The following is a 19,199-nucleotide window of genomic DNA, read 5'->3' as shown; positions in this document are numbered from 1 at the left end:
TTTGCATTACGTTGTGAACACGGAACTTGTGAACAAGGTGTTTTACGCAACCCTTTTATTCAATTGGAAGACCAGGATCCTTTGTCTGAGCAGTAATTGCTTACAATTATCCTTAACCTTCTTATGTAAGAATAGATCTTCAAAGCAACAATGGTGGAAACATCTATTTCCTTCAGTGAAAGTGACCAAGGCGTATCCTCTAGTGTTTTTACAAACATATTCTGTATTGTACTGAATGTCTCTAAATGCGATCACGTAATTACGCATACTTATTAAATCAAAAACTCTTATCTTTCCGTGGAAAGATAAATAGTGGCTTAATTATCTCCCCATGATTACAATGCTTATTCTTCAATTCAAAGAGACAGCATGTAACATGTACGGTGTGGAAAGGAATTGGAGAACACGAATTAGTCATGTCATTCATTAGGATCCATAATTACCATCTGTTCTTTTGAAAATCAGTTCATGAACAACAAGAGCAATCACTGAAAAGCTGGATGTAAAAGTTTGTAGATGACAACGTGATGTATTTTTGTTGATGACAGTGACAGTGAATTTCTTTCCTCTTTACTTCTTGGAACATACTACAATATAAGTTTGGTATGGCTTTGTGTGGAGGATTCTGGAAAGGTTATTCGATGCATACATACATAACCAAAACCAGAAAGTGTCAGACTTCTGACAGAAGTCCTTCATCAGCATACAAACAGGCATTCATTCCTTCGTCTGTCCATCCATCCATCCATCCATCTATCCATAAATACATACATTGCATTTGGGAAATGTTCAGACCCTTTAAGGTTTCGTTCATTTTGTTATGCATCAGACTCATCTTAAAATTGATTCAATTAGAAAAAAATTCTCGTCAATCTACACACAGTACTCCACAAGGATAAAGCAAAAAAATATTCAGACCCTTCACTTAGTACTTATTTGACGCACCCTTGGCAGCAACTGACAGCCTCAAATCCCACCAGCCCAACCCACCACCTTGGCACACCACTCTTTTGGGAAGCTTCTCCCATTCTTCTTGGCAGAATCGCTCAATCCCAAACAGGTTGGAAGGGGAGTGTTGGTACACAGTCATTATCAGGTCTCTCCAGAGATGCTCTATTGAGTTCAGGTCTGGACTCTTGCTGGGCCGCTCCAGCATCTTTACACAGTTTTCCCGAAGCCACCCCTGTGTTTTCTTGGTGGTATGCTTCTGGCTTTTGTTCTGTGGAAATGTAACCTGAGATCCGGAGCACTCTGGATAAGGTTTTCACTCAGGATTGCTCTATATGTTTCTGCATCCATCTTTTCTGACTGGTGCCCGTTCCAGAAACACTCATGATGCTCAGTTTCTGGTTTTCTCCACAGTGGAACCCTAGCTCTGAGAGTTTACCCAGCATCTACCCCTATTCAGCACAAGAAGATACCCGATACCCATCACCGGGGCATACACCTCTGAAACATTATCAACATCTGGATTCGTCTTATCTCTGAAGGATATTCTCACATCTGTTCCCTCTTCTTGGAACATTTCAGTGTCATCAGTGAGACTCACTGCGCATGCACCAAATGGAAATAAACAGAACGTTCAGGTGAGGCGTTATGGATTCGTCCCCTTAATTCCCCCTTCATTTTCCTGTCAATGATTTGTCTCCTCCCTTATAACGTCTATGGTTAAAGTTTCAACTTGACTGCATATACATCTACTCATCTTTTAGGATGCTTCCTGGTATATAGTGCCCCGCCTCCTCCACCTGTCTCTTGTTCTCTGGTTACCGCCCACAATCAGTGCCTTGTTTAAACTGGATGTCTAGTTGCCACAAGCTGAGCACTGATAGGAGCAGAGAGCAAAACACTTTTGTCTAAGTCTAAGTCTGTAACTAAGGATAAAATAATTTGACAAACTAAGTCCTCATTTATTTGCATCAGTGTGCGAACCAACAAACTGACTCACTTCCACTGTGGTTTTACACACGTGAGCTGACCACCTTATTCTGAGCGCAACAGTATTCTCCTTTTCTCCCATATTTGAAACACAAATAAATTACTGAAGGGCCTTGGTAATCATTCACTCACAGATATGTCTGACGGAAATAATCATGTATTACTAAACAATTATTCATAATTTGGTCAGTCCTGCCTCTGTCTGAATGGGTATAATTACGGGTATAACACCACTAGCAGCATCGGTTCCATCACTAGTCCAACCCACTGGAGGGAAAGCCTAACTCAGAGCCCGTCTAAAAATCCCTTATGCATAATTTATAATACTGGTAGATGAAATCAAGCATTCTGATTGGTTGAAAGGAGGTCACGGGGTGTACTGTATTGAGCCATAATGTACTGTACAGCTGTTTACATTTACCTGAGCGTTCCATATCAGTGCGCACTCGAAATATACTACCTTAGTTAGAGAAAAAATGGCGGACCAAATCTCCGTAGATCATCTTATTTGTACCTAAAAGTTTTAAGTTTTACTTTTTTTTGCCTAGATTTTTAGAAAGTTACCGAGAAATAGACACTGTAAAATATAAAAACCCCATTATTGTAACTGAAAAATACGTCTAAGAGGATTTGCGAGGTGTATGAGCACCTATCAAAGGTTAGCATGCTACTAGCCGTTAGCGATTAGCAATTCCTCTGTGTTTTTGCAAAGCATCTGCCCCAACTTTCTTTTCCCGACATTTACATTTATCTTGTACATAATCCATCCCCATAAACCGGATATTTCAAGAGTAGAGATGCCTTTCAATATGCAGTTGCAGGATGGGTGAACGACACCAAGATATGGCATTTGGAGACAAAAACAATATGTATGAGATCACAGGACATGTATCCTGGATCTTATCAAAGCTAACCGTTCCTGAGCAAGCAAGAGTGCCAATATGGGCTAACGAGTTGTAGCCAAATCCCAAAGGGCTAAACAGCTTGCTAGTTATTAGCACTCTAGCTTGCTCAGGAGAGTTTAGCTCTAACAAGACACAGCAATTATTCATGATTGTATCAATTGTATATCTAGGTTTTCTCTGGCTACTGTTGTCGCATCCATCAGCACAACATATCCCGGGCATTTTGAACTTTCTGTGGGTTGTGACCGTAAACAGCTCGCTAGCTTATACCACTTTAGCTTACAGGAGAGTGTAGGCTAACAAACGTGATGTTCCCAATGCTGTTTGTCTGTTGCATAGCAACAGCCACACATTCGGGGACTATTTTCTCTAGAGTCTAGGCTACTGAAATGCGATACACAACGTTTGGTGGCTATTACAACTATTTTGTGCTGAAAGGCAGCTTACTATTTAGTTACTATTTATAATGTTGCTGGCAACCGTATTATAAAAGCAATAAGCAATAAGGCCTAACAACACCCTTGAACAGTACATTATTGACGATACAGTACTGCCTCTCGTACCTTATTGCTTAAATAGAGATGTCTTCTGCAATGGTACAGCTGAGGAACCAAACAGCCTTGTGTTATATTAAAAATGATAACAATAATACAAAAATCAAAACCATATTCTGCTGAAATGTGTAGAGCTCTACCTGCAACACCATAAATAAACCACAGATAAGCGGGGTTATAATGGGAAATTGTGAAATTTCTCAAGTGCAACCTTGCTCTCGTTTCTGACAAAGGGGTCATAACATACTCCAAGTGTCCACACTGGAACCTCTTCAACTATAGCCTTGACAAAATTTCTGGACACATATTTTTAATAAATGCAGCAAATGCTTTTTGTCCCAAGGACAAGTAACCAGGTTATCAGCAGGCTATATGCTGCCTTAAAACGCATGACCACAGTGTAGTTAGCACCACAAGGACAAGTAAGCAGGTTATCAGCAGGCTATATGCTGCCTTGAAACGCATGACCACAGTGTAGTTAGCACCACTGGTTGAGCCAGGGAGACACTGAATCAAGGCGTTCAATGGGATCAGTGATCATATTCTTGCCATGTCTCTAGACGCAACATCTTTAAAACTATCAAGGTCCATACAGGCATGGATACAACAGAACCAAATGGCATTATGTAGTGCTGTGAAGACCTACAAGAGTCCATGGCCAATCTCCGTATACAACACACATACAACATCCTGACTGGGGAACCAAACAGGGCAAAATGTCTAAAGGAGAGCAATGGGCTCCCACCACCATGGGCTGGTCAAGATGGGGTAGGTTAACATGGGATAGCAACGACAGCCGTTTCACAACCACAGCCATTTCACAACCACTGCCATTTCACAACCACAGCCATCTCGCAACCATTTGTTTATTCTCACTCTCTCTCTGATCGCTAACTTAAGACGCTAAACATTTGAGTGTCAAAACCAGGTTTTCAGTTTAAAAAAGGCCACACTGACTATACCATGACTAGCCAGCACTTTACAGGTAACATGTCACATCACCTCTCTACAGTGCAGACTACTCATATGACCAGGAAGTACTTGTAACAGTTCTTACTTAAAAATAGCTCTGCTTTGATGTGTGATTTATAAAGGTGTAATTTATACCGAATGACAATTGCACTAGATCTAGACAAATGTATGGATAGATTGTATGGATTATTACATTATTTCACCACATTTCATAACTTTCAAACAACTTATTTGGGGTTCCTGAGACTTCTGAAATATCCAAATCTTAAGACTAATTCATGAAAGATATTTAATCATTGTAGAACCTGAAAAAAACGACCTCCTTTCAAAACATTTAAAGGACACTGAAAAATGTCAGTTCCACTAAAGTTAATCTTTTAAAAATATCTCTCATTGAATACTTCCGTATGAATAAGCTATTGACTTTAGAATTACCAAACAGTCTTTATGATATATGTCATAAATACTTTATTATTGTCATATAGAATATTACCAACAATTTCAATATTTCATTAATGTTTATGAAGGGAAGCTTAATGTGAAATGGCACAGATTACTTCAAAGAATGTAGTCTTACCATTTTCGAAACATCTCATAATATTCTCATTTCACCTACAGTAACATTTTGCTGGTTATTTTTCCTGAATAAACTAAAAGTATTTCTGAAAATGTCATTAGGAGACCCTGAAGGGTTTGTACCAAAGAGGGGGGATGCTTTCACAGGGACAATACCACAAAACTCTTTTGCAGTCCATTAATCTGAGCACCTGTTCTTTCAGGGCAACAACAACATTATTAGGTTTTTCTAATTTCTTCACCTCACTGCACTCGTATTGTGTGTGTAAAGTGAATAAATGTTTTGGTTCATGGGGGTCATAAAAAAAAAATATATATCATTCTAATTTCATGGGAAATGAGTTCATTCTAACTAAATGGACATTTCCATTTTTGAGTAACTGGACATTCCACACCAACTTAAGCCCCAATACAGTTGATGACACTTTACTTGAATTGCATGTCGTAGCACTGACATAACGTGCAGATGTTAAGACAGATACCATGAGACACTAGAAACACATAGCAGGCAGATATCATGACATTCGTGATCATGTTATGACTATCAGCAATTGTACTGACAACATTAACAATTGTAGATATTCATTAAGAATTTAATGTCAAATTGTATGCCATGTTGTATTAACATTAAATCATTTGGGAACTGTAATGACATTTAAAGATAACCATAACATGACATTGTTAAATCACCAGACATGGGCTGTAATTAACCTAGTACTTAACTTGCACTTACTAGTACTTAACTCGTACTTACAGTTGTTGCATTCCTGCAATTATTTGTAATTCTTATGTAAAGCTGTATTTATTGTTACACTAGGTCTTTATTGTTCGTAGCTTGATTGTTCTCCCCTTTGTACATAGTTTTGGATAAAGGCGTCTGCTAAATGACTAAATGTAAATGTAAATGTGAATTATAAATGTTGTCATTTTACATCATGCTCATTATTATCCAGACAGGAGGCTCATGTAAAGTGGCACCAAACATGGTGAGTAGTGGCCTGATTGACACAGAAGTGAAATAAGCGTACACCATGCTGTGACGCCGGTTGCTGTCACAAAGCTCGCCGGTGGATCAGGTGACCTCTTGCTGCTCTGGCCACTGTCGCCACTTTCCGTCACTCTCGCTGACCACGCCCGCTACCCAGCATCCTCTGCCCTCGCTCGGTGCGACGGACCAACTCAGTCTCAACCTCTCTCTCCGCCACCATTAGAGTCTTAGCAGGGTGAGTTTGGCTGTCGGTCAAAACTTTTAGAAAGCTTCTTTACTTTAAGCCCTCACTTTGGTTGGGCGGTGAAGTGGAGTCTGCCACTGGAGACGATGGGTAGTAATCCATGTTAGGGGCTGTTAGGGTCACTTACTACGCCTCACAGAAGACATACACACTATCATGAGAGAGAAGAGGACCTGTGGCCAATAACCATTTCAAAATGTAAACGTTTTTTTTACGAAGTTACTGCTAATATTGATCTTGGCAAAGAGAAATAGCAAAAAAATCAGTGTATCAAAGCAGATGATTAACTCAAAACCCCACAGGCAAAATACACTTTTTAAGTTTAGTTCACAGGGTGAGATGTTAAATTCCTTGTGGTTATGGATAGTGTGGCTCACACAATGGTCCAATATCTGTATCTGTCATGGACTCCAGTTCCACAATCCCCTCCGCCCGCGTCAATCACCTGAATACCAGTTTCACCTGTTCTGTTTTTGGACTCGATTTAAACCCTGCCATTTGGTTATGTCCTTTGTTAGATATTGGTTACTCTCGTCCCCTGCTTCCTTGCCAAGTCAACGGCTCCTGTAATTCAGTTTTGGGCTTTCTCCCGTGTTCATTCCTGTTCTTTATTCTCCCTGCTCTGCTACTTCTACCAAGTTTTTGGATTGACTTTGCTCTGCTTTGATATTTTTATGTTTTTGACAACGCTTCTTGGATTGCCATTGCTACTGAATAAATGTTTCTGCAATCGGATCTAGTTTGGCTTGCGTCATTACAGTATGTCACAAACTCTATGCCTCAATAAACTAGCTTCCCTCCAATCTAATGCAAGATCATGCCTTATTATAGCATGCTACATTTTTTACAGGATTTGCAAGGCTTGCCATCACACAGACCCCCCCCCCCCCCCCCCCCCCCCCCTCCCCCCTCCCCCCTCTTTGACAGGACTGGGAGAACCACGTACAAAAATGTTTGACTCCAAATCATATTATCTAAATGCTGTGTTGCCGTGGATGTCACATCATGTTTTTGTGACCTTGCATGACTGTCAGTGGCTTTGAAGTAATTTTGTAATCATATAATCTGGTGCAGACATGTTTCTGTTTTTTTTTCTCCCTTTGCACACAACCTGGCCGGTCATTAGAGCATTGCAGCGGGGTGAAGTAACCAGCGAGCTGTGGTGCACAGAGTCCCTTTTACACATTTACATTAGGTCTGTCGGCAAACATAACATATTGCCCCTTTTTAAGAATGTATTTCTCTAAAAAATTAAAACAACAACAACAACAACAACAAAAAAGATGGGAATGCATGTTATCTTCAGCTCCACGTTGTCTAAAGGGATGATTGAGGAAACAACAGCAGGGAAATGTATCACTATAGGACAACCCTGGAGACATGGGATAGAGGCAGTGCTTATTTCAGTCTCGGCAACACAAAATTGAAAAACAGGAAGATGTGCTAGCAGAGGTCTGGTCTGATTTCGGGGTGTGCTGAGACAGTTCTAGAACGTGGAGGAGGAATAGGATGGAGCGATGGAGGTAGAAGTCCAGCACAGACTGATGAAGTGGTGAGGAGAGGAAGAGGGACAGAGAGAGGAGTGAACGATAATAACAGCTAAAGAGCTTTTCTGCCCTGCATTAGTCAGAGAGAGCTTAGTTTTCTGTTTTAAGAGCAGGATCAGTACTTGTGTATATGTGTGTGTATGTGTGTGTGTGTGTGTGTGTGTGTGTGTGTATGTGTGTGTGTGTGTGTGGGCGTGCATGCGTATGTGTGTGTGTGTGTGTTTGTGTGTGTGCGTGTGTCACGAGAGGATGCAGCTGGCTGGGTAGGACAGCATCTGCTGCCAAGCGGCTAGTCAAGAGCACGTCTGAATGTAGCCATGACTTTTTTAATTCAGCCAAGTGTCACACTGCAAGCGGATAGCCCACGTCTACGCACCAGAGCTTTAATGTGTGACTGACTAGTCTTTTTAAGTAACTCACCAAAACATAATGGCAAGTTTTGTTTACATAGTGTCATATGTAATGTGTGAAATAATAAAGTTGAATCTAATGTTATCTAAAAATACACAAATAAAACAAAATAAAATAATAACTGGAAACAATTCAACTTTTTGCCACTGTTGTGTGCAAGGAAGGTTACTTTAACATGTTCTGGTCTGTATGCATGTGAGTGAATATGTCCAGTCAAAGCTTTATGATTATCTGAATTTTTGAACCCAACAGATCATTTCTTTCTAGTGGATTAGAGTCATTTTTACTCAAGTAACACTGCCTTGCAATTTCGTGAGAATGAAAAACCTCCCACAGTTTATTCGGTTATAGATCTGGGCCTCATTTCCCAATAATGATGAATCTTAGCCATCAGGAAATTGTGCAAAGATTCTGTTGAATCTCCAAGACACCAAGGCTATTTCATTCTCCCCGGACAGGGTTAATGATTTGCTGCCTGCTTGCTCAAGATCACGAATGCCAGGTCTTTGCCACATCTCCGTGTTCTAGCCTCCATCATCATTTGGTGTGACTCCCGCAAATTCATTCTCTACGACTAGAATGCTAATTGCCCATATCCATCGAAAGTCTAAGATGCACAGTATAGCGTATGAATATGGCCTCATACGTTCTACAAGCCTAAAAATTCTACACGTTATTCAGTGTAATCAGTATGATTACATGATAGGCTGTATACTACAAGTTGATGCTATTCTGAGTCTGTGAAGAAAAAGAGGATTTGAGAAGTAGTAGCTAAATTGAAGGTTGATCGCATTTAATCTTTACGGGGGAGAGAGAAGTACAGTACCTAGTCTGAAAGTGTGCCTGTGAGTAAAGTCCCTTGGAGTGCATTTAATCAAGAACATGGCTGGCTCATTCATTTGTTTGACTAATAGTTTTTTTCATACAGGCTTCATATTATATATACTATACTGTATATATTTATATAGTATATTATATCATATAGTACTGCAAAACATCTACTGTATATCAACTTATATTTGTTTAAGTTGTTTCTTATACTCCACACATATATTCACTCATGTCTTTAATAGTTTAGTGTAATTAGCTGAATTAATAAAATGACCCTGACTTTAATATGATCTTAAATTCCTTTTCAAGTAATCCCACAATTTGAAATGTACCAAATTATGACATAATGAAAAGATGAAAGCTAGTTTAATGGTATAAATCACTTGTGTTAACAAATCACCTGATGCAAGTAAATAGCCATCAAAACTACACTCTACCAAAATGTAAAAGGCTGTAAATTGAAGAGTCCTACTATCAGCCAAGATCACTGTCTCTCTTTCTCTTTCTCTTTCTCTTTATGTGTGTGTCTGTGTCTGTGTGCGCGCGCGCATGTCTGTGTGTGAGTGTGTGTGTCAAAAATTTTACTCCCATGAAAGACGGATGACTGTCGCCCACCACATCATACTCAATTCACACTTTGGGATGATTGGGGGATGTTCTGGTCAACTCTTCATCCTCCGGGCAGTGAAAGCCTGACCATGATGACGCAGCTAGATGAGAATCAGTTTACGGGGCAAATGGGGTGACGGAACACCTTTCCACAGAAACAGACAGTACAGAAAATTCAATTCTGTGCAATCCGCAGAGCAGACAGTGCATTAGTGCTCTTCCTTCAGCTGATTGTTCCTGAGTACGAGGATGGCATATGTCTGCACTCAACACTTCAGCTGATTGTTCCTAGGTAGGAGGATGGCATATGTCTGTACTCAACACTTTTTTCCACTTTATTTCCCCTCTCCCACCGGCCCTCTCCACATTCTCTTATTCACCAATCAAAGCTTTATGGAAGAGAGCCACTGTTGAAAAAAACCTCCACTTTGGTCTCATTAGACCACAGAACCTTCTTCCACTTGACCATGGAGTCTCCCACATGCCTTTTGGCGAACTCTAGTCGATATTTGATATGAGTTTTTTTCAACAGTGGCTCTCTTCCATAAAGCTTTGATTGGTGAAGAACCCGGGCAACAGTTGTAGTATGCAGAGTCTCTCCCATCTCAGATGCTGAAGCGTGTAACTCCTTCAGAGTAGTCATAGGTGTCTTGGTGGCCTCTCTCACTAGTCTCCTTCTTGCACGGACACTCAGTTTGTGAGGGCGGCCTGCTCTAGCCAGATTTACACGTGCCATATTCCTTCCATTTCTTGATGATGGATTTAACAGAATTCCAGGGGATGTTTAGTGCCTTGGACATTTTTTTGTATCCTTCCCCTGACTTATACTTTTAAATAACCTCTTCTCTGAGTTGCTTGGAGTGATCTTTGGTCTTCATGGTGTAACGGTAGCCAGGAATACTGATTACTGAATACTGACCAGTGAATGGACCAATCACTTGAGACATTCACTGCACACTGATCCCCATTTCAATAATTGTGAGACTTCTAGCACCAATTGGCTGGACCTCTATTGAATTAGGTCAGTCACTTTAAAGGGGGTGAATACCTATAGAATCACTTATTTTTCATTACATATTTTTATTTAATTGACATAACTGTGTAGAAATCTGTTTTCACTTTTACATTAAAGAGGGCTTTTTTGTGATTTTTTTTCTCCAAAAAAGCCAACTTATATTGACCATGATTGATTTATAAAAGCAATAAAAGGATAAAACATCCAAGGGGGTGAATTCTTATGCAAGGCACTATCTAAATATCTATCTATAAATCCATCTATCTATCTATCTATATAGATAGATAGATAGATAGATAGATAGACAGATAGATGGGCAGACAGATAGATAGACAGACAGACAGATAGATAGACAGACAAATAGATAGATAGATATTAGGCATAGTAGATGGCACTAGACTCGAGGTCAGGTTAGGTTATGATAGGACAGGATAAGACAAGATGCCATGTCTAACTCTGACTGAATAATCTGAGCAGCAGGACAGCTGCATAGCATTTTGGACCCTACGCAAAGAACTGCCTGAGGTACCCCACGTCCTTGTCGTTGGTCTGGCTACACCTATGATGGAAAATAAAGAAATCCTCTATTGGTTGAGAGCTCTAGTTAATAATTACATCAATCTCCCTGTCCGATGGTCCAGCCGGTGACACACTGCGTTTGCATTTGATTTATTGGGACTGAAAAAGCGTACTGTATTTTTTGTGGATCCTTTGGACGCATGATTTGGTCCACAGATCCCAGTTTGAACACCACACAGGTCTGTCTGGGTTTCTGACTCATTTGCCTGCATTCTGCCATCTAGTGGACCAATAGGATGTTCATTGATTAGTGTTGTCATGAACTGCATCCCTGGGATGCTCATTGATTAGTGTTGTCATGAACTGCATCCCATTCCCCGGGATGCTCATTTGTGCTTATTGTTTTTGGAGTCCATGAGGTAGACTCTACTGTGTGAGCTGGAAGATCTGGATTTCTTCCACGTCAAAGCTCTTCCTCAAAAATTGGTCATTCCATGTTAAATTAACAGAGCCCCTCCTGACTCGCCGTCTTTGATTTGTTTGATACTTGTAAAAAATGTTTGGCTTGTATCTTCTTGAGTTTCTGAGATAAGGAGGCTTTCAACAGGGGGCTTTAAAAAGTCATTACTTTTGAACTATTTATGCTAGATCCTTGAAATGTTCAGGGATTATTTTACACTGTTAGACGTCCTGAACTGGAAAAATAGTTGGCCCACAGTTGCATATTTGCCAAGATGGCTTGCTAATATGCAAAGCAATGAGTAAAGTATGTCACACATGAACTGCAGCTATCGTGTGGTGTATGGTGTGGTGACGCTTCGGATCTTGCTTATAGTATTAAATTGGCTAAATGATTTTGCCTAATTATTAAATGAGCTTAAATTCATGCACAGCGGACTTTTGCTTGTTTCTCATTTCTCATCTTCACACTAAACCACATCAGATCTTTTACATTTTGTAATACTCCTGTTATAGTGCTTTATAAGCCACTGAGTGCATGTCTGAAATAGACCATTACTGTCAGCACTCGCTGTTTTGCTGCAGCAAGTGTTTAACGTTAATGATTGAATGACATTTTCAAGAAGGATTTCCTTGAATTCCAGAAGGCGAAAACAAAGCACTCTTTTGATCAGTCAGTCCAGCCAACTCTAGTGCAGAAAACAATCTTAGTAGTAATTACATTAACAAACAGCTGGCTAGCACTTTCAATGCACACCTGTTTTTTGTGTTAGCTATTTAAGCCAGCTAATGCATGCTTTAACAGCTACAAGAAGTAGCCTAACAGGCTTCATAGGCTGTATAGTCCACTGTGGGTCGTGGTTTATTTTCATTACAAGAAAAAGGTTTCAAACCACTCCCCCCCCCAATTTCACAAATTGCACCCTGCACGTAGCCATGTGCTTCTGCTCCTCATGTCTTTGCCTCTAACCTGATCCTGTTGATTGGTTTCGACACATATGTCCACCTCTCTCCCTCTCTCTCTCTGTCTCTTTCTCTCCACCTCTCTCCAGTGCTCCATCTCTCTGTCTCTCATTCTCTGCTCACCTCCCCTCAGGAGCAGGAGGGTTTTCCACTCTAGTTTTTGTGATTACAGTTGGCGAGCTGATGGTCCCGCCTCAATGGACTCAGCTTATTGTCACAGACTGGAGTTTGCTGCTGTAGAACTCAACAAGGTTTTTAGAACAAAAGCCAGCTGGTGTTTTGTGCTTTTACGCTGTGAGGTAACACAAGGCTTGTGTTGAATACAAATGATGGGATTCTACCTGTGGGAAGCAATTAAAACCAGAGCATAGAAGCTGTGGGTATTGTAAGTCCACTGAAGTGTTATTCTCAAGACATTGAAGAATTTTATAGTTTTTTTTCTCCGTTTGACACGTTTTAGGAATGCGGCATTATTAGTGGGAAGCCATGATAAGAAGTAATTATATATTGAATACTGAGGGAAAGTGTTTCCGGGAAAAGGTTAGGTCTATTTTAACTTCTTTTGTGCTTTATAAATGGATTGCATTTTTATAGCACTTTTCCACTCAAAAAGCACTCAAAGCGCTTTGCAGACTACACTTTACTATCTAAGTCGCTAACCTGTACATCAGGAGCGGTTGGGGGTCCAGTGTCTTGCTCAAGGACACTTTGACACTTGGTGAGGAGGAGTTGGGATTAGCAGACTTCAAATTGCTAAACGACTCCTCAACATCCTGAACCCCTATCGCCCATATTATAACACGTATAACGAGGCATAGATTTGGACAGAGGACAGGATGGGAGGCCAAAACCTTCCGTACTTCTACAGGTATCGATTAGCACCCAACTGCCCTAAAGTACCTCTCCTGCCCTTCCTAGGTTGAGGGGACACAGACAGCGATGCACAGGTCGACACACAAGCAGAGCACACTCACTTGAGACACTATTGCCTTCTCTGTCCCCGTTTCCCTGTCAAACTCCCCCTCCTGTTGCCATATGCATTCCCTTGTGCACATCTATCAGATACATCTCTCACACGTGCTCCTTGTGGAGGCGAAGATTTGCAGATCCAGTCATTCTAACAGGACTGTGTGGCGTCACCAGCAACCTGACAATTCAATAAGATTGGCGATTGACTGATAGGCTGGTATTTTTCTATTTGTGTTAAAAAATGAAAACATTACTGCAAAAATAAAACAAGAACTTGAAGAAATAAACTCTTCTCTGTGTTATGCAGCAAAACTGTGAGAGTAACTGATATTGGTAGCCTTGTAGCTTCTATGTTTGTTCAATGTTTTTTTTTTTTTTTAAATCCCACCAATTCAAAAGGCAAAGAAAAACTGGCATTTGAATTCAATACGATACTTGGAAGATCGCATTCACATTCTCATCTCATTTTCCCACACTCAACTGTTCCAGGCTGTGGCTGGCTGTGTGCACGGTGTGGACCTGAGACACAGCGTCCTGCGGGGCATCTAAATCAGGTACAGGCGTGGCATTGAGCAGTGCAGTTACGCCTGTCCACTGACTGACGAGGGGCTGGGGGTGTTTTTAAATCCAGGCACCCCTCAGGTGGGTCTGGCCCCCTGCCCAATCTCTCAGTGTCTGGCTGATGCCCATTTGCCGTGGGGCAAGTGTATAAATCGTCACCTTCCTAAAATAATTGCCTAAGTCATTTTTTGACGAAAATTACTTTTTTTGTGCCTTAATCATCTCCTCATGATGCTGGCCACCTCTGGTAAAATCGCCTACATCCTCAGTTGAACAGATCATGTGATTCTACCCCTGTAGTATAATGGCCTATGTCAAAAGTGTGACTTAGGCAGTTTAATTTTGCCTAAGTCAAAAGTGTGACTTCGGCAGTTTTATTTTGCCTAAGTCAAAAGACAATATGACTTAGGCAATTTTACAAGCTTTATTGTTGATAGAGCTGGAGGTTTAAAATTGCTTAAGTCACAAAGGCATGTTCAAAAATGTGCCCACATCATTTATTCCTCTTGTGTTACATAATTGACATATCAAATTGACATATCAAAAGTATTGGTATGTCAAAAGTCATCTTTTGTCATAACCTTTTTGAGTGAAATTAATCAATAAATATCATATATTACATTTTTGGTTAAGTTTTTTGTGTTTTCTGAAAAACCTGAAAAAAATGACTTATTATTTTAGGAAGGTGACGAAATGTACCAATGGCAATGATTTGTATTCTGGGGACATGTTCCTCAGTACTGGATAGAAAGCTGCGATAGAAAGCTGCGATAGAAAGCTGTATCTCCCCTCATGGAAGGCAATACAAATTTAATCTGATTCCCTTTCATGTAAAAAAAACATGGATTGCCTGTGCCATTCTCTTATTGAATACTACATGTAACAAAGTTCTTCCACCAAGGCCCAACACTCAAATGCTATGTACCACAGTGTGTGATTACTATTTATAGCTTCTTAAATAATGTGTTGCTTATGGTCAGCTCCGCGGTCCCAGGCCCCAGGCCAAGCTCTATAGATTTCCATTAATCTGAATGGAGATGAGCCTTCCAGGAAGGTCAAAGGTACCGATGTATGGGTGTGTGATTCATACCACTCGCAGAGGGGGAACTAAATAATGGCTGCACTTTGACGGAAGCTGCTGCATGTGCCTGCCATATCTGTATTGCGTGAGAATATAGCAGCCTGAGCTTAAAAAATCAAGGCGTAGTTTATATTCATTATTTTCCCAATGGTAAAGCTGTCCAACTGTTTTGCTGGGTAGCATAAACAAATGAATCAAAAAGAAATGATTAAGTGCACACATTAGCATTACTAAACTTTCCAGCTGGGCTACAGAGAAGGAAGCTGTAGACAAACAGAGGCAGCCTCAGAATATGAAATCAAAACAACTTGCAGACGGTGCTTGCTGCTGACCCATATAAGTTGACCTTGTACTTGCCTAAATTGAGCGGCAGATGGGACATGTGATGTAGGATGAGATAGGACTCTACTTCAATCAGCCCGCTTTATTAAATTACTTTTATGCTTGCTTGGGCACGGCAAAAACCATGGCAGTTATATTGTGCACTAAAGCAACCTTTACAAGTGAAAACACAAATCCACCCTACCCTGTCCGCTAGCACATGTGTGACTGCTCTGATTAATTATAACACAGAACAACTATGTGCTCCAGCACAGTGGTGTCTCGCTTAATATTCTTCCATCAGGAATCAAGCAAAAGGCTTTCAGTGTCCACATAGGAATTCATCTCTGCTTGTTCATTCCAAATGTACATACCAAATGTACAATCCAGAAAGAACATAGGGCTATTATAATTCAATAGTTCAAAAGAAAACATGCCACCATTGTCAGCGTGTTGCATGGATATAAGAAGCACTTTTGCTTAATGTACAATTACTAAGAGCATTTGTGTGATTGGATGGTAATCCTCCCGCATCGCAGCAAACGGCTGCCATTTTATTTTTAGGCATACTCCCGAATATGATAGAGATTTACCCAGGCAACCATTTTTTTGAAGGGTGACAAAACAGAAAAAAATCGCCGTTTGCTAATGGGGAAGAGTCTAGGACCCTGGGCCCTGTTACAGAACGATGTGTGTTTTTAATGTGGGCAACAGTTTTTGGCACTGATAAATCTTGCTGCAAACGCCCACCGTCCATGAGGTCTTGCAACTGCCCTTTCAAAGGTTCAATTAGACCTGCAAGTAAAGTGGTTTGACTAAGGGAAAAAAGTTACCTAAGTATACCCTAGGAAAAACCTTCTGAAGTCCGCGAAGGTGTCTCCTTCCACTACTTGCAGAGGGCAGCCTGATGGGGATGGTGTGTGTGTGTGTGTGTTTTTTTTGTATTAATGCTTCTTACGCAGCAGCAAAAAAAAAAAAAAAAATGGCAGCTGTCTTCTGCTGGCTTGAGCTACACTACGATTGTGACATCAAAAGCCATCAGTAGGACTTGACCAAAACGCTGAATACTTATTGTGGCAGGTGAAAGGAAACGCATAAGGGGTGACAGAGAAAAACACCACAGTGGGGTCTCATGTGGGAGATGGGGGTAAGCAGAGTTGGGTTTTGATGTGGTGCTTTTTCTAAGGGTGGGGTTTGGGATTGGAGGGAGCACAGGTGAACCTAAGCAGGTTATTTGGAGGGGGGGGGGGGGGGGCGCTGTGCGACTGACCTGCTCGGAGAGCTGCTTTGAGCGTAGGAAGAAGCCGAGGAGGCATCCGATGATGACGGCCATCACCGACATGATAAGCAGCCCATTCTGCTTGCACACCGCCTTCACCCGCAGCCACACGGCGTCCAGTGCCACAGCCATCGCGAATCCCCAACTAGCGCCGTATCAATACCCCATATGTGAACAGGACAAATCCAAGGCAGCGGACCACAAGAGGAACGAAGAAGAAAAAACAGATGTGCACAAAAATTTATCAAAACAGGGAGAACGGGTGTAGAAAAAAAAAGATGTACACAAGAAGGCGACGGGGAAGGTCTGATTGCTCGTGACACAGCAGCTGTGAAGCACTTTTTTGGTTGTGTGACGGATCACCCTCCTCTCTCTCGCGTGCACGCTTTCTCTCCCTCTATCTCTCCCTCACTCTCTCCCTCTATCTCTCCCTCACTCTCTCTCCCTCTCTCTGCGCAGGACTAAGGAGATCATGACACTTTCCAGGCATACTCCCCACGCCCAGCCCATCGCCCAACGCCCCACATGCACTTCCCCACAGTGGCCAACAGGGGGCCTGTGACAGCTGGTGCGATTGTCTTGGGCCAGGCGGCAGCAATCCCATTGAGCGCCCCTGTATTCAAAGGGCTGGATTGATGCAAGGATTAAAGACCCATAAAAACATAGGGATGGGCAGCAGCATGAAATACCCAAAGCCAAACAGGATGAAGTCACAATGTGGGTTAAAGGGGCCCGAGAGCCAGGGGGGCCACAGAGACAGCGACACTGAAGGACCAATCACATGCATACATGCTTCAAGGACCAATGACATGCATACATGCTTCAAGTACCAATCACATGCATACATGCTTCAAGGACCAATCACATGCATACATGCTTCAAGGACCAATCACATGCATACATGCTTCAAGGACCAATGACATGCATACATGGTTCAAGGACCAATCACATGCATACATGTTTCAAGGACCAATCACATGCATACATGCTTCAAGGACCAATCACATGCATACATGCTTCAAGGAGCCACTAGGATATCAACACTGTGATGGTCGCGCTAATGGGTTGGCAGCGCTATACTATGCCATAATATTTCCATGCTCAGTCTTTTTGGTTTTCAGATAAGATATTACTCAACCAACTGTCTTGTCTTCATTTCGTCTAACATGCAAGTTCAATTACCCTCTCTGTGTTGGTGTAGGTCAGTGGAACGTACACATAAAATGGCCTCAATATAACCGGGCTCTGAAGTCAGCCAATGTCATTAATTACTGACTGCTCTGGGTAATGTTTTCATCGTGTATTTCACCTAACTGTGAGATATCTGCTTTGCACAGAAAAAAGGTATATTAGTCATTATAATAGCTTGCCTGTGGGGATGTTACTAAATGTACTCTGGACTCAGAGCCTCATTAGCTGGCTAATTATACCATACACCGTCTCAGCTATTAATAATGAAGGGATAGTAATTGGCAAGAATGGCAATGTATTGGTCTGTTTGCACCAGTCTATGGAAAACAATTATGTCGATATTGTTCCAATCTAGCTTTTAAAGACGATGCCCATTTGTCTAAAACAATTATTAGAAATCTATCTGTTAAAATGTTTCAGAATCAGAATCAGAATCAGAATAGTATTTATTGCCAAGTAGGTTTACACCTACCTGGAATTTGTTCTGATGTATAGGTGCATACAGTAAACATAAAAACATACAAACACAGTAAGTACTACACATAACATAAAACATAATTTACTAACAAAACAAGACAAAACATCGCGCACCAACACACGAGGCAGCCGTCCGTGGCGCCATCGTTTCACATCGTTTTGGAATAAAATGAACAAAAACAACACATGACAATTATCAAACAGTCCTCAGAAAAACCTGCGGTTTGAACAGAACTGTCCACATAACACATATTCATGTATTTTCCCTCAGACACTTCTGTGTGCTCTCAGACCTTACATAACAAAGAGAAGCGTTGCCTGATTGCCCAGTTAAACTACTGCACCATATGCCAATCATACATCATTTTACAATATCAATGTTGAACACACAAATTCACACTCATAACACGTACATGAGTTTTATATACATCAATGTGAATGGATGTTGAATGGAAAATTATACAGTTACATCTGAGGAATATCAAACAGTGATGGCAGCATACACAAGCCCTTCCTATCCATCAATATCTCCCATTCCTCTCAATCTGTCTGCTTTGTGAATGTGAAACAGTGATCCAAAAGATCACTCACTGTTCGCTTTGAAAAAGTATTTTAGCTGTACGTCTTATTCATCAGACGCTGCATTTCTCATAGCGTGTGATAATGATTCGACTGAAATTTATATGCAAAATCTATTTAACTGTACTTATTTACATACTGAGAAATTCAGTTGCAGCTTCAGTCATTTTATTGCAGCATGCATTTGGTATGTGAAGTGTCATTGTTCAT

The 19,199-nt window shown here is 41.0% G+C and overlaps 1 protein-coding gene across 1 annotated transcript in view; it reads right to left on the bottom strand.

Moving 5' to 3' along the window:
• Window positions 1-16,874, bottom strand: part of slc1a7b (solute carrier family 1 member 7b) — a 51,327-nt gene extending 34,453 nt beyond the window's left edge. Inside the window, exon 1 of the mRNA XM_031574254.2 lies at window positions 16,734-16,874. Coding sequence (XP_031430114.1) covers window positions 16,734-16,874 — 141 coding nt within the window. The remainder of the gene's footprint in view (window positions 1-16,733) is intronic.
• Window positions 16,875-19,199: the final 2,325 nt, after the last annotated feature.

Source organism: Clupea harengus, chromosome 10, assembly GCF_900700415.2.
Source record: "Clupea harengus chromosome 10, Ch_v2.0.2, whole genome shotgun sequence".
NCBI classification, from domain to species: domain Eukaryota; kingdom Metazoa; phylum Chordata; class Actinopteri; order Clupeiformes; family Clupeidae; genus Clupea; species Clupea harengus.
Note: the sequence above shows the minus strand (reverse complement) of the source record. Positions and strands in the feature narration are given on the sequence as shown.